The sequence below is a fragment of the Folsomia candida genome, unplaced genomic scaffold, assembly GCF_002217175.1.
Source record: "Folsomia candida strain VU population unplaced genomic scaffold, ASM221717v1 Fcan01_Sc006, whole genome shotgun sequence".
NCBI lineage: Eukaryota > Metazoa > Arthropoda > Collembola > Entomobryomorpha > Isotomidae > Folsomia > Folsomia candida.
Window position 1 is genome coordinate 3,231,793 of NW_019091198.1, and position 16,839 is coordinate 3,248,631.

General features: G+C 35.8%; 1 protein-coding gene across 3 annotated transcripts; it reads left to right on the forward strand.

Moving 5' to 3' along the window:
• Positions 1-1,393: 1,393 nt before the first annotated feature.
• LOC110851044 (neural/ectodermal development factor IMP-L2) lies at positions 1,394-16,507 on the forward strand. 3 transcript variants are annotated; one of them, XM_022098670.2, is made up of 9 exons: positions 1,394-1,605; positions 13,172-13,328; positions 13,423-13,528; positions 13,599-13,795; positions 14,233-14,446; positions 14,525-14,742; positions 14,843-14,929; positions 15,027-15,062; positions 15,148-16,507. In XM_022098670.2, the coding sequence occupies exons 2-9, from the start codon at positions 13,224-13,226 to the stop codon at positions 15,163-15,165; spliced, it is 981 nt and encodes a 326-aa protein (XP_021954362.1). In that variant the 5' UTR covers positions 1,394-1,605; positions 13,172-13,223; the 3' UTR covers positions 15,166-16,507. The 3 variants fall into 3 exon arrangements, with proteins under 3 accessions (XP_021954362.1, XP_021954363.1, XP_035708984.1); XM_022098671.2 differs by lacking the exon at positions 1,394-1,605 and adding an exon at positions 12,423-12,677; XM_035853091.1 differs by lacking the exon at positions 1,394-1,605 and adding an exon at positions 12,793-12,811.
• Positions 16,508-16,839: the final 332 nt, after the last annotated feature.

The window sequence follows — 16,839 nt, forward strand, 5'->3', positions numbered from 1 at the left end:
CGTTAATAAAGTGTGCTGAGCAGCTGCGTCGGTTAATCTTGATTCTATCACCGTTTTGATTATGACAAATCCATTGTTACAAAAATTAATTGTTTAAAACACTCGTTACATCACATCGCATTTCATAAACAGACATTAGCACTTCAAATTTAAAAGTGCAGTGGATGACTTTTAATCTCAAGTATCATTTTAAACAACACAACGTGTGCATATGTATTATTATGTCATATTATAGTCGCATTTAGTATTACATAACATCTAACCATCAACAATTATGGCTGTCAGCCAGTTTGTTTAATTAAATTAATATCCTAAACAAGCCAAGAGGCAAAGCACGCGAGGGTTGATTAACTATCAAATAGATTAGATATAAGATTTATAAATAAAACCAGTACGGCTGGATTAAAATATTAAGTGATCCAGCAGTTTGCCCTATTTAAACTTAAGAAACTGAATATGTGCAGATTTTTGATTAACATAACATTAAACATGGCTTAACCTTTCTAAACTGATTATGAGAAAATTATTAATCATTATGCTATTTATACACGTACTTACCTTCGAGTATCATATATTTCCCCTGCAAAATTACTCACTGCTTAGTTAGAAATAGATGATAGTAGTGCCGCCAACGCATATTTGCTGCATATTTGCTTTTATATCATCATTATTATGTTTATCCCACATCCAGAATCGTGGCTTAACTTTGTCAGAATAGCTGCGAATAACTAAGAGCTGAAACTAGATCCATCCAATCCAATTTACATATGTAAATATGTAGAGTGACACTATATGCATATTCCTATCTCTGCTATATCTATAATTAAACCGAATTGAATCTGAAAGGTGGGGGTGGCGGGATAAACTTTCTCCAACATTTCGCGATTTTTTTGGAAATCCTAGCTTACTCAGATCATATATGGAAATAGGTTGAGCTATAAAAACATACTGATAAAAAGCGCTTTAATGATCTGCATCGTATAACGTCAAAGAATGCAAATTCAAATATTGCTAAATTTTTGAGACATTATCTAACCAAAATGTTTGGCTAAAAAATGATCGCATCAACAATTTAATAACATGCGATTACAAATTCAGCAAACCTTTGACCTTTGCCCATGTAGGATAGGATATATCGATCTCCTGTCACAAACTGACGTGACACATGGAACACAATATTGTATGTAACACTCGATCGTAACACAGCAGCCAATCAATTGTCTTGGAGTCTTTTTACCACTTTTGAAGAAAGCATTGATGAGACGGTAGAAATAATTGGGCGACAAGATCAACACCAAACTGGGCAGCGTTCATCACTGATACGTATGGACATCTTGTCCTGCAAGGGAGGCGAGAAGGGCGTATATAAGTCGAGATTCTTGGGGAAATTAAGAACAGTCTCTCTTTCCCTGACTCATCCAACTTCATTTTTACCCAGCCATCAGCATTCACCATTTTTTTGTACAACTGGCACTGAAATTTTGAGTTACAAAAGAAACCACCTTGCAAATTCAGAAAAAATTACAGCCCGAGAAAAAAATCACCTCGAAGTCGAGTGAAGATCAATTGACGAAAGCAGCAAAGCAACCGAGCAGCAGCAGATTGGTGAGTCGTCTCAATTTTCCCTTAGCTTGCTTAAACACGGTACATTCTTGAGATTATGGTGCTCAGGTTGTTATTCTCAGCTAGAGAAAGATGCATTCAATGCAAAATATAGATATTATATTTTGTCACATGTACTGCAATTCAGTATATTTTAGTTGGCATGTTAAAAAATTTGGTTATCACTTTGCCCCAACGAGTAAAATAAATTCAGAAGAACACACACCATAATATTCGTGGTACTTATTTATATCGGAGAGGTGGTTATTTTTCATCTTGGATTCTGAATTATTTCCAATGGTGTGTCTCTTTATCAAGTCAAGACCGACTCAAATTTCACTCTTAATTTAAAGAATTCGTTGATTCTTCCAGATCGCATTTACTTACATATCACTGACTCACTCACTTTTATGATGCATAGCATTCCCGTTTTATGACACTATTAAATCAAATAAGAGAATTCCAATAGAAAAATCAAATGTCCAAAAAAGTCAATTAAATTTATGGAAGTGCATATAGGTCATACGTATAAAAGTAGCTTCTCTGTCATGGCTAAATATATGTCTTATCTAATCTTTGTTTTATTAATTTGAGATCATAAGTACATAAATTGAACGAAACGTAAATGTAGAAACTTGAATATCACATAATCGAATGACTGCTTACGATTAGAAATTAAGGGGCTCATTCCATCTCTGGAAACTGTGTCATTCTGGAATCAACTGTCAGGGAAGTAATGTGAGAGAAATTATTTTAGATTTTTTATCCTCTGAGTCGATCAATCTAGACTAGCGGTTGGTGATAATTGCGAAATTCAGCATGTGTCACAATCATAAATTTAAAAGCGTTAGTTTCCTCTCGTTTATTTATTTTTGTACACGGACAATTGATTGGAATTATGCATCCATATTTTATTTCTCTGAACTTCCCTGAGGATAATCTGTCCGATTAGGCAATCCATATATTTACTTTACAATATTTCGCATTTAATGGCTGCTTTAGTAGCCTCATCAGTAAGTTATATGTCCTTATTCTCAACTTGCAGCCAATCACATTCTCGAAAGAGGAGGCTTGGCTTTTTATGTCTGACTTTTTATATGGCACGAAGACAGAGCATATCGCAGAAAACAGTGGTACACACACTTACTGTTGATTCAATTATGAATGACCACATCATTCAGGTCAGTTTCATTCAGTGTCAACGATCTGCAAACACTAAATGATTTGATTTCGGCTGAAACATAATAAATGTGTTAGATATTCTCGTCTCACTACTGTCCATGTCCAAACGCATACGTGTTTGCCCAGTCTCAGTCGTCGAAAATGGTACAGATAAGATAATGTCTAGAGTTACTGGATAATAAGGTGAGACAGTGAGCTCATGTTTTTGGTGGTCTTCATCATAATCCAACATAAGTAACAAGCAAGCAATGCTATTTCCAGCCTGATTCGCAAAATTTAATACCTTGGCTAAAATTTGAGACGAGTAGCTTCTCATCTTGCGAAAGGCAAGGTACCACTTATCGCAAACAGCATCGTATGATGATGAGACTTTACTTTTGTAGACCTTCTCCGGTGGGATTATTCGTCATTTGAGCAATAACCAAGTACCATCAACTCGACTAGCTTACTTTTGCCAAATAGTAACCCTCTCAGCATTTGCGGCAAGTGTATTACGCGGTTGCGAGGTTAGTAGCAAATATTTGAGTTGATGAGATAAAGAACGATGACAAATTCAGCAGCCGGTTTCAGGAGTACTTTTCAGATTTGCATGTTATTAAGTACGGTTACGAGTAAAAGCACTTGTTGAGCGAGATGGGAGCAAAATTTCATCACATTTTCTCACAATCATCAAATTCTCTTTGCACATACGTACATTTATTATATCCATGTTTCACGAGTGTCAGTAATTAGGATCATGTTATAACTGTCCACAAAGGGTGCCCTGGGTATCAAATTTACTCTAAATCAGTCCCAACAGTCTAAATCAGTAACTTATCTACAGCTAGTCCAGTTTTAACAAAATGCTCCATAAAGTCTAATATGAAAATTACGCTAATTTTAAACATGCGAAAACACGCTAACGTAGGTTGATTTTCCTTTAGTAATCCGACATTTGCTCATATTTTATTAGAGACCCATAAACAAAATACGCCAAGGGTGAAGTAAGAATTTGCCATGATCTTAGCATTGCAAAAGAGTTCGCTACTCGAAAGTTATTAAAGTGTCGTAAAATATACAATCCACTACGTTTTTTTTATCAGATATTACTTTTTGACTTGAGCAATAAAGTCTCACTACCAGCCACACAATTTAGCAGAAATGCTGACAATTTAGGCTTATCTGCTCACGATAAAAAATATTAATATTGCGACCTGTCAAACCCTTGGCGACATATTGGTTATTCTGAAGTGGTTTTTTCCTGTAGGAATTTCTAATCCGTCGTACAGTGAGTAACATTAGAATAATTACAGATCCACAAAACTGACTTAACATATGTAAAATTATGTGTTTATCATACGCATGAAAGTTTTTATCTTTATCTATTATCGGACTTGGAGTTGTTTTTGGTGCCAATATTCCTGTCCTTAAATTTCGGTTCCTGTGCTAACTACGAAGTTACAAAGAAGGTAGATATACTTACGATAAGTAGAATAGACATGTTTATAAAAGCTTGGCGAGGGTTTGCACATAGAAATTATGTGACAAGTACTTCGATAAGCTCCGCCGTCTGTCTAGGGTAAAACTGATTGGTTAGATACTTGTCCCGCCATTGAAACGGATGTGACTCCAATCAAGGTGCTGACATTGTGATTGAATGACCCTATTTGCAAATACGAATTCTGATTATTCTTCACCAGTAAATTTGGCTACGTCAATGACAAGAAATCATGAATAGAATTATATAGCAATAGAATTTTGAACCATGATGTGGACAGTGAATGAATGGAGGAAGGACATCTGAGAGTGAGGGTGAACAGCCCAGGCAACGTTTAATTACGTGTTTCAGATTTTTTATAACTTTTACAACAGAATTGAGGTAGAAATTGTTAAGTGGAAATGATAAACTTTAGACTATTTAATGTTTCTGAAAACTAGTCGTTCGTTTGTTGGGTCTCGTTGCAGAGATTTTTTCCAAATTTCTGTAACGCTTGTGGAATTTCAATAAACCACTTTCCCCGCACCATATTAAATACCTCTCCTGCTGAACTGAATCGATAATCTCCATGCTTAATCTACAATTTGGCGATTCCTTGCGCCATTCTGCTGAAAAACATAAGTCAGTCGACTTCATTTGGCGTAATAATTTTGATTAATTGACATTATTGTAAACATGATGACTAGGTTTTAACCTTGGCTGCACTTTTTGCATGCCAAGTGTTCACGCCATGAGCGCAAAGTAACCCATATCTCATTTTGTAATCGATAATGATGAAATAAAATCGCCGGATTAAATTGTAGTTCACTTACTTACACATTTGTGTATGTTATTCTACCATTAAGCCGGCTTACTTTGACTGTAAAGCAAATTTTGGTATTCGTTTCAGCATAAAAACACTATCGCTCTTGGCTCATTTCAAGTTTACTAATATTACAAATCTTCTCTGAGCTGATGAGATGATGGAAAGCTGTCCACTTACCGACAGCATCAATGTCACATATGTAATGCCATAGTTGTAACCTTGAAATTTAAGTCCGCAATTATGGTAGTTTAAGCCTCTTTCGCTACGGTCATTGCAAAGTCGGGTCAAATGTTAAAATTTAAACAAAGTTTACATACGTAGGAGCCAATGATCCGAGGAAAAGATGATCTATTTATAATTACAAACTCATACTTGGTACAACTCTAAACTAGTAAAAACTTAATCCACAGACGACTCTGACAAGTCTGGCGTTATGTGATGATTTATATTATTAATGTCAAGTAGTTCCTGCTCCATGCGGCAATTTTCCCAGAAATGTGTAAAACTGATAAAATTGATCAATCCAGACGAGACATCATTCCGACGTGTATTTTGTGCCATAAAAAGCAATTTTCATTAACTTTAACTTTAACTTTAAATTAAAATTTCAATAAAATTTGAGAAGGCTATCTATCTGTCTTAAAAAATAGTGTCTGGTTTTGCGAAAAAGCTCGTCGCATTTGGTACAATTCAGATTTGCACATCAGTTTTCGTCCCCAATTCTGAGAAGTGTAGATCAACAAAGTTTTACTTTGTGAAAATTTGTACACATTTTATTAGCGATGACTAGTTATGCTATGCTAAGTATATGTATGCTTGCTGTTTCTTCTCCATATTCTTAATTTTCTCTCAATTTATAACATTCAATTGATGTGAGGCACTCCTTAAGAAGATTGCGATTTTGATACAATTCATTGCCACTTGGTCAGAAGGGGATCCTATATTCGTGAAGGATTCATTTTACTTATCTGCTGTCTGGGGCACTCAAGTTCTATGGCCTGGACACAAATCTCAGAGAGATGATGATGTGATGGATGAACAATTTCATCAAAATATTTATCTATCTGGACAATTAATCCATCCCCAATAATAGGGCACAACCAGCAATTGCTCCTGTTATATGCTTATGTAATGCATCAATAATTACAGAAAAAGACCGAAGTTTGCATAAGTTTTTCATACATTTCGTTGGGGTAGGACCTTCAAGAATGACATATTTCTGCGATTCCATTAATCGCATAATTCTCGGAGCAAAGTCTCCTCTTTCTTGCCTCCAGTGCGACAAATGTCAATAAATCAGTCGAACTGGACTTTCATCATTAACTATGTACCTTGAATCAATGAATTTTTGCATGTCTTGTGCATTGTTGCATCCTGTTCTGGTTCTGCTCTTGTGAGCCGGATCATGAGGCAGAAGAGGGACCAACGGTCACTTTACACGTGAAGATACACACGCATTAAACTGTCCACAAGGCTATTTTTATGGTCAGTCACAAAAGTGAGTTTAAACTAAAGCTTTATGAAACATTCAGCACTTCTTTGATTGAATTATGCACAATAATAAATAAGACACGCTCATGCCCAATCGTTGCCGAATGAATCGTGGATGATTGGTATGGGTAGTTGTTCGTGGTGTTGATATTCTTATTGACTTGACACGACATTGCCACGATTAAAAAGAAATTAGTCACACTGTTTTATGTGCATTTAATGAATACTCAACAGGGTTATTATCCATGTAAAAGTTTAAGCATGCCTTTATACGAACGAAATGTCGTATAAAAGTACGTAATTTTTACTTTGATTAATTTACCTGGACAAAAACTATTGGCATGAAAGAATAAGAGGAAAGTTCAAACGCATCGTTAAATTGTGATGACATAAGCAAGTAATTTAATTTTGTGTACAGCTCTAAATTTTTTATAGAGTTCAAATTTCCAGTTCAATGTTTACTTTGTCAAGTTTGGATTGAAAAAGCTGACTTTGCCAAAGTTGCCGTGTTCTAGACTGAATTAAACAATAGTTGACACTACTCTCGCTTGTTCTCTTCATCTTTGCGACAAAAGCCTGCACGAGTCTTTGCATAGTCATTGCTTCTCTGTCTAATGAAATCGTCCGTAGACAAAACAAAACACGTGCTAATGTCATGCTCAGTCTGCAAAGGAGAGATTGATGGCATAATGGTGCACCAGATTTCCAGTATAATTTGCATAATTGTAGTAAATGTCATCCAACCTTTTTCGGTTCAGACAAGTTCCAAGATTCGAATATATAAATGGTTCGACGGTTTGACTTAACATAACTTTTCCAAGAATTGCTTTAAATGCTAAAAGTTAAATGATTATGATTGCTGAGACTTGTATATCGTTCTGAATTTTGACGCTATGCAATAAGAAGGATCATGAATACAAAATTATGTATCTGTATTTTGTAAATTGTAAGTTGAAATGACCGAACAAGAATTAATTGACCAAGGATAGGTTAAAATTGATAGTTTTTTAAGTGATTTCTCACCAAGGGGTTAATTGCTATCAAACTTTTATAGGTATTCTTCATATTAAGAGCAAGTGAGAAAGGCGAAAAGGCGATACCACAAATTTCCTCTGGTATGCTAACGACCTAAAATAATATATTTTTTTAAATTATGAGCATCACTTTTGCGTGTGCTTCAGATTATAATAAAAAACATGGTTAACCGAAATACTTAAAGGCTATCAGCTTCGGAAAAGTCATCATTTTTTCCACTGTGTCGGACTGCACAGTCAGCTTTGCCTTCTGTAAACGGACTACCGACTGTAAAATGTAGTGTTTCATGGCTCATTGTCAGATCAAATGTCCGACGAAGTAATCAAAGCATTCATTTTAAATCGTTTCCTGGTAAGAGAATAAACAAGATTGATACTTCAAATATTGGCTGAATGCAGCATTAAAATTTCATAATACATAATATTTAATCATATTTAATCGCATGCAAGCATTTTTCACAATCTTACCTGAAGCATTAATGCCATCTGCGATTCAGTGAACCTTCACCGTGTCCTTTTATGCAAAAACTTAGGCGTTGTTTGCCCCGTGCAGACAACGTATTCGTAACAAATGACTTTACAAATGCAACTAAAATGCCATGTGTACCTGGTCCAGGTGAGATCATTTGGTTCCGTGGTGGCTAATTGTGCATTGAGGTGTTTTTGCCCGAATTTTACAACGGATACTAAAACCGTCTGAGCCCCGTCTAGAACAAGCGTATTAACGATCAATAAATAATAACAACCCAGAATAAGTACAGGTAAAGTATGCAACAAGTCCATGTAAAATTAGTTACAGCGAATGAGTCAATCGTCTCGACAATGTGGGTTCAATAACCAAATCAAATATTATTTATTTTTGGTACAATAGTTTCCAGTCAAAATTCAGTGCGTTGATTTGAATTGCGTCTGAAAAGTGTCGCACTTTTCTTATGTAGACATTTTCATCTCATTACTTTCCGGGTGGGTCTGAAAAGTTATGTCAAAAACTTTTGACTCAGTTTACACCTGTGTTACTCAATGTCCCAATTCTAGATTTTGTAGGGTTTCTCTTACGGAGAAATGTCAGGGAAGAAGCCGTCCACCTGAATTTATGGCTTGTTATTTATTTCTTATTTATATCCGGTAACGGGGTGAAAGGAGCCGATTTCATTCTTAATTCAGGACCAGTTTTATTTTAAGGCGTATAACGAACAAATATTAGAAAAGCTAAAAATTTTGCACGTTTTATTATGCATGCCTTTGAGATTCCATAAACTTACTGAACAAAGAAAAGCAATGTTTGCCTCAGCATGATTCAAAGCGTATTTTAAACTTCATGGTTCTTTCATGACTTACGTATGGATGTAGTCAAACAATGAGGATGACGTGCAATTGTAAATAGGAAGTTAGTAAACCGCAAATTTCCGACTCTTTGTTATTTGGGAACCTTTGACATTAGGGTTCTTGTACATTCAATAACTGATGAAATGTAGGATATGTAGTTCAGACGATCATGTTATTGTGTTTGCACATTAAAAATAGCTGTAAAATGCAAATAATCTGCGTCCTGGTGAAGGAATGTGTACAAAGTTAAAGTTGAGATGCCCTTTAACCCTTTCTCCTTGACAATAAGTAATTGGGTTAATTCCCAATTGTATCTCATGATTGTGGAAATTTGACACTAGGTCTGTAAAAAAAATTCCTAGTTACATACCTACATTCCAGAACAGACCTTTGATAACCTAGAGAAATTTAATTGGCAATCGTAAATCCAACCCTGGCTTAAGTATCCGTTTGTAATTGGAGAAAATGATTAAAGTCAATTATGGACTTTCAATTTCACTGTTTCGATTAAGCAGGAGTGGATTTTTTTAATCCGACTCACTCACTGCCCTACATTGCGATTCTTTATGAACTTTGCCTTACTCAATATTTTACTCATTTCACTTATCAAATGACTTTCCATTTATTAGTCAAGGTTACAAGTTTCTCACCGGTTGTGAATTGATGTGGCGTGATGACGAAATTCCAATCTCAACCAAAACAATGCTACCATAATATTTAATCGGATATGTTATTATTATTATTATTATTATTATTATCATAGACGTTCGAAACCTTGAATTACATGATATTCTGAGTAACATATTTCATGCGAATAGCTATTAATACTTTTATTAAAGCTACCTATGCATTTCTAGTGAATATTTAACTCCCGACCCATATTCTCACGGTTACGTACTCAACTAGCAGACAGATAGACATCAAGGTGAAGCAGTAGCTGGGATGCCTGTGCAGACCAAATTAGTAGGACATGTGCCATTGTCAGTTACCATATATTATTCTTTTTAGCCAGAAATATAGCCACGAGAAATCAGGTTTGTGTGTGGGAACGCTATACTAAATTTGCAACGCTCGACACGATATCTGTTTGCCAAGGATTTAGATGATGGAATAGAGTAGAAGCATGTAGCCTTTCCATAATGTTTTATTATACGTACGTACCTATTCCCGGAATAGAATAACTACCTCTTCAACTGCATTTTGTGGTGGTTTGGTTTGGCACGTGGACATAATCCGCTGACTTTCACCGACAAAGTCAAAGTCATTTATTTAATTTCACTTTTTTTCAAATCAGCATTAGCTCCTTTAGAAACGGGGAATTGAGAAGAAGTCGTAAAAATGCTGTTCCTCGGAATGGAACCCATTTCTGTAGCCAATGTGTAAGTGAGTGGGCAATTTACTTGACAAAAATAAGGATTCTCATCTCATCAAGTGACTTGAGCTTCACTTTACTCGTGCAGCCTGTTGTTGCCCCGTTGTCAAGCTTTGCGATGCTCGTGGCACACAAGATGGATTACAATTACATTAATGAGAGGCTTGCACTTGCAAAAATATGAAGTTGATGCGTCCTTATTCCGGCTTTATCAAAGTAGAGCGTTTCCGAGAGAAGCACATATTAAAAGAATACTTGAAATGTCACTGACTGCGGGTGCTCAGTATCTCCTCACGTTTAGGATTTAGGAAGTAAATGCTATTATTACATTGGCATGTCCAAACTGCATGTCTTGGACTCATGATCAAAATTATATTTGGAAATACCAGAAAAACTCGTTTTTTTCCTGGAGTGGTAAAATGCACCTTTAGACTTTGAGTCTTAAAACAAAAGATATTTATAGTTTTTAGAAGCTCAAATTGAATTAGTACAATGGATGGACCTTAGGTTTTCAATAGTTTCTAATATGTAACACATGCCTTACAAGAAAATTAAGTGGGAAATTATTGTTGTTATTTTGGACATCGTTATATATGCAGTGTTTTTGAACTATGAAAGCAAGAGCTGGTACGCATTAAAAAGTATTTATGTTTTTAATGTCTTATTTGAACTTCTTCAGCTGCAATGGAAAAAGCTTATCAATTATTTCCCAATCAATTCATAAAACACTAACATGTGAACTAAGCAGCGAAAAAAATTCCTACTGTCAGAAGATAGATATATAAGTGGCATAAGTTGTGACCCACAAGATACATATTCATTGATTGATTCATTCATGAATGGAGTCTTTGTAGGCAGTGGAGGTGAATGCGTAAATCTTATGGAACACAATTTTTGATTACGTGAGCCTATTTCTATTCCCAGTAAAAATTGCTCATCAATGACCATAAAATCAGTGAAATAACGGGATGATATAGATTTTATTTATTTTGGGCAGCTGCTGAATTTTTAACATAGGCAACTGCGTAATTTTCCGTTAGGCCAAAGAATTCGACATATGGATGAATTTGTCACAAAAGTACGTACAATTTGGTAGAAATATGATGAAATTGTATCTTTACGCAGGATGTAGGTGTCATTCCTTGCTTGGTGTTGCATAATATGCGATACGACGCACGCATCGATAAAAACAATTAAGATGGCCTATGTACGAACGCCCGATCAGGTTCACTGAGACTGGAAATATGTACTCAGGATCAGAAGACGTGAAACACGTAGGCAGGAACATAAAAATACGATGTTCATGCATACGCTTATGTATTCTGAACTTTAACTTTCACTGCCCATTTACTCTGATTACAAAATTCCACTTACAAACTTCCACTTATTAAGTTACTGGTCAATTAATATTTCATAAAGTTGACAGAATATTTACAATACATTCTTGTGTTGGTTACGTGACACGGCTAAAATAAATCTTGAGGTCATGCACATCGTGTAAACACATCGTCGTATCACTTTATCATGCCCGTAACATCGTTAGTTACAGTCATCACGTAAATAAAGAACTAATAGAACTGGATTGCATGCCATTCCGAAAGTGTTGCAATTCTATATCAAGGACAGTCATTTAAAATTATGGGATGATATACAAATACTTAATTACTTTACAAAAATTCTGCAGTGTCAACAAATCATTCAGAGTAATTATGCGACTTTAAGCAATTAAAACAAACTGGAACTCGAGATATTTTTACAACGTGCACTGCACATCATACGATCCGAACCGAGTAATTTTATGAATCTATGGCATTTAAACTTAATATTTCTTGAGAGCTAGTGTCATTTTCTCAAAATTCGTGACAAAAAATGAGAATATTTAAATACATATCTCACCAGTAGTAAGACCAGCATGCGAGTTAATCTTAAAGTTGAGACTCTCGAGAGGACTGTATATATTGGAGAGCCAGTGAGAGAAACGGGGTTTAATCTCGTGTTAACGACCATGCATTCCCACACCGTGCTTCCATTCCCTCCAGCATAATTTTATAGTGCAATATAAGTAAATGATAAGAAGCTGGTGGTATGCACATTATTGGTAAAAATTCGTCTTACAAAAGCTGGCGTTACTCAACATCGTCACTCACTCAAAGAATCACAGCGACATAGTGAACATCACAAACATCTCTCATCTCTCTGATTCACACACACACACACACGCTCATCATACCATAATTGACGATAAGTACGAGTGGATAATTAACCTTGTGTCTTTTGGTTACTTATTCGAGTCAAGTGTCAGTGTCAAGTTTATTTACTACGAGAGGCTCACACACACTACGACCAGATAGCCACGGACGGATAGTATTCAGTACCTACTGAAAAAAGGTGAAAAATCTTTCCGTTCGTTGCACATCATCGTAAAATGTACACCGTTAGGAGATTACGATGATCCGTCGTTTTATCTCTTGCCTAATTCGGTGGTGGGCCATAGTTTACGTAGGGAATAAATTTACCCAAAGGTATAGCAATGATCAGATTTATGTCGAAAGTTGTGCAATTATGCAGCACGTAGCACTTAATTGAGCATGCTTCACCTTCCCCGGTTCATTCAGGTAACGTCGTAACTTTTAGGTATTGGAAATTGAGGGTCATAGTGGTCATTCTTTCGGTTGCATAAAAAAGTAATTCATATTGTTACGTAACAGTCTTAGAGTTGCATATATTTCTGGAAATTGTAATATTTTAAAGTTCTGGAAGAGTTGTAGGCTGGAGGCAAGTTGAGACTTTTCTCAAATTGAGCTAGAACTGCATGTTGAAAATCTCAAAAGCTAAATGACATCTCATGTATAAAAAACTAAATGGATTATTATAAATTACAGCTAAACAAAAAGAGACTCCACATTTCTAACCAATTTTCCAACTGCAACCAAGATGAACAAACGAACAAGCTTGATGGCCTGCCTGGTCCTCTTCACACTGTTGATACAATTGGACCTGAGCTTTGGAAGACCCTCCAGGGTCAGCCGACGAAATAAGGTGAGATATTATTTTATATAATTGGTCACATGCATACATATTTAAGCATCTTGAGAGTACAATCTCACGACATCCGGTACGTATTCATATGTAGGGACGTGAGGGCAAGGTGAAACGCACATGGTCCGAATCCACCGACCCAGTCGTCCTCACCAGCCAAGATAATGGAGCAACCAATGCAGAGCTAATTTTCCCTTCGAGTAAGCTCAATAGCAAGTAAAATGTCGAATTCAGAAGGGACAATTTTCTATGAAAATTATTTATGCACAGTTTTGGAGAAAGAAGCCATCGTGGATTTGAACGACGCAGACAAGGATTCCGAGAAAGCGCCTCCCAACAAGTGGCTGGAACTGGAAAGAACGCTTCCTGCCGTGGTGAACACCCATGTAAATGCAGATCTGACCCTTGAGTGCGTTGCTGTGGGATCACCTCCACCTCGCGTATACTGGCTCAAGGACGACAAACACGTAAGCAGCTTGATTTGCATGATAGAAATGTAGCTTGTAAATGTAGTCTATGTAGTTTGAAACCAGAGGAGGAGGAGGTCAAATCGCATCCTGTTTAAAATTTACTCTTGACAATTTGCTTCATTTATATTGTGGCGTGGTTGACACACCCTTTCTTTCATTCGGGTTTGAGTGACAGGATTTGCGTCAGTTGGTTGGTTGGTACTCTTAACGACTTATTTAGTATGTGAGGTATTAGATAAGTACTTATGCAGCTAAATTGCTACACAATGGATTATGCCAAGTCAGACAAATTCATGGAAATTAATCTGAAAGAACATTTCTCATGCGATTATGTACTTATCTGAAGAACCAGAGAGTCAATCTGATGATGACTCTTTTTTCCTTTATCGGTGAAAGGTCGCAGTTCAAGAGGTTGTTATTGTTAATTCTTGCAGATGACACCTTTCGACGTGGACCAGTTGGCCAATCATGTTTTCGGATGGAATGAAATCGTCCAACGGGACGGGGCGAGCCGTGACTTTTCCATGGCTAATGTCAAGGCCAAACTGCCCTTGAAATGCCTTCGCCCAATCGACCAGGGAGAGTACACGTGCGTTGCGGAGAATGACGGGAGACAACTTATGGCCACCACGGTGGTAACAATTGATGGTGAGTGTGCTATTTCGAACTGCTTATTATTTGCATGATTGATCTAATTTAGAGAGTAATTTTTTCCCCTATTTTTAGACACCATCACTCCCGAGATGAGATCCGCATGCATGCTGCAGTACACGAAGAAAGGGAAAAAGATCCAGCCAGCGTTCATCATGACTTACGAATACCTTCACATGGAAACTATTGGGAATGATGCCATCCTGACATGCCATGCCATTGGAAGACCTCGTCCTGCCGTTACTTGGTTGGACTTTGAAGGAAAAATTATTCCCAACGGGAAAAAGTTTAAGGTGAATGCATATTTCCGTACTTAACAAGAACTTGACTACGACATGCAGCCAGCCAGCGTCACTTGTGGAACATTTTCAAATTTACTGTAATTACTCACAGGTCACTGATGCTGGAAACTTGGTAATCAAAAACTTGAGCTGGAGAGAAATGGGAGAATACACTTGTCGTGCTGAGAATGCATTTGGGGTATGTATGCACACGTCGTATTTATTTATACAAATTTTATTCATGGAAATAAAACCAGTTGAACTTTCATTTAATGATTTCCAATTATAAATTACAGAGCGACTCTGCCTCCACATTCTTATACCCTCTCCTCGTAAGTTCCTAAACAGTTTCTAAATCCAAAGACCAAGTAATAATGTTCCAACTTTAATTAATTTGAATTCATCCTTCATTTCCAGAGCGACTCCAACAGTTAAGCATTGGAGAAAATTGGTGCCTCACCAGATTGGATCAGAAAGTAATGTGTAGTAGCGGCTACTGTTCTCTTTACCTCTCTATTACTAGTATTTACTGATTACGAGTGTACACTTATATGGAATGTAATCTCATTATGGTTAAGTCCACTTGGTGGACCAATCAAAAATCATCCCATTCTAAGCTTCGACTAATTATTATTAATTATTATGATTATAGTTTATTTCGTTTTAAGAGTGCATACAATTTTAACCGTAGACAGACCAACCGTAGTCATTATTAAGGGAAAAAAAATGTAAAAAAAGAACTAAAAATGTCATTTTGAAAATGTGTATCCGTTAATTAACCAGGTAAAATTAGGTGAAGCCCTCTGAGACAATATGTATGTAGAAATGAGATGATATGTACATATGACAAACTTAAAATCGCCAGAGGTAGCCGATAGTTTCCTAGTATTAAAGTGAGAATTTGCAACTAAAGTTTGCAAATTTCTTATATTGGAATAAGTTGTAAACTGTGTCACTTTTCGTGGTCGTGAATCTTGTTTTGCGTCTTGAAAGTAGGCGTAGTAAGTAATCAACTTCATTAAAAACTAAAATAGTTTGCCTTTTGACTTTATTCTTAGATTTATGTGTGTACGAATTTACGGTTGTGGGATTTTAATTTGGGTCGTGTATCACTTTTACTAATTTAAGAAAATCACATCGTCACAACCCTCACCTTTGGAATTTTTAAAAAACGCTTCAGAAGAACCACTGTTGTTGTTCCACGATGTATTCTATAATGTTCAAATATTACTTGATAAGTTATTTATGCTTACATTAATTGATTTTTGGTTCAAAACCTTTGTGTGACACTGGAACATCAGGTGTGTCGTTTTTCTTTGCCATAATTTCTATGTAGTTACTTTTGGTAATTTCAACTCTTCAGTATTATAGTCTTTAATAATTTAGTCTTGGTATACTTTTGGGCTGTTTTTTTCACAAACTGTCTATTTTTATATGTTGTTGTAGTTACCTAAAGTTATACAAATACCTTACAGCTAAGGACTTACTTAATTATTATATCTTTACATTCCATTACTATAAATATTGTGTACTTAAATGGTAGAAGGTTACCGTATATAGAAGAAACAACAACAAAATTATATGGTAGTTCTCTATCTATCATTTTTAGATTTAGTTTTAAACATTTAACAAATCCTGATGTCAAATTATTAAAAAACATATTTTATTGTTTATCTTATAACACTGTAACTTGATTTTTTTTATTTTTATCGTTTAAAAATTTCAACACTTTCTGTCACTTCTGCATTCATAAATATAACCATGCGTATATACAAAAACATACTATGCTTTTCCTGGTGGTGATTTTGAGCAGAAATTTTCCACAAGTAATGAAATCATCAATTTAATAAATAAATACATAAATTTAATGATTTCATTTGAGCGAATTTGCGAACCGTTCGCAAATTTGCTAACGGTTTGATCCATTCATGCAAAATTGAGTTTCTAATGAAGTGGAAATATTTATAATAATGAAAAATTTATGGGAACGAGGGCAGGAGGATAACATTACGCGACTACTGCATATTTACAACCAGTCTTGGATTGTTACCAGTATCCGTTCCATACGAAATATGTTGAACTCTTTAGTTTTGTGTGGGAATAACAGTG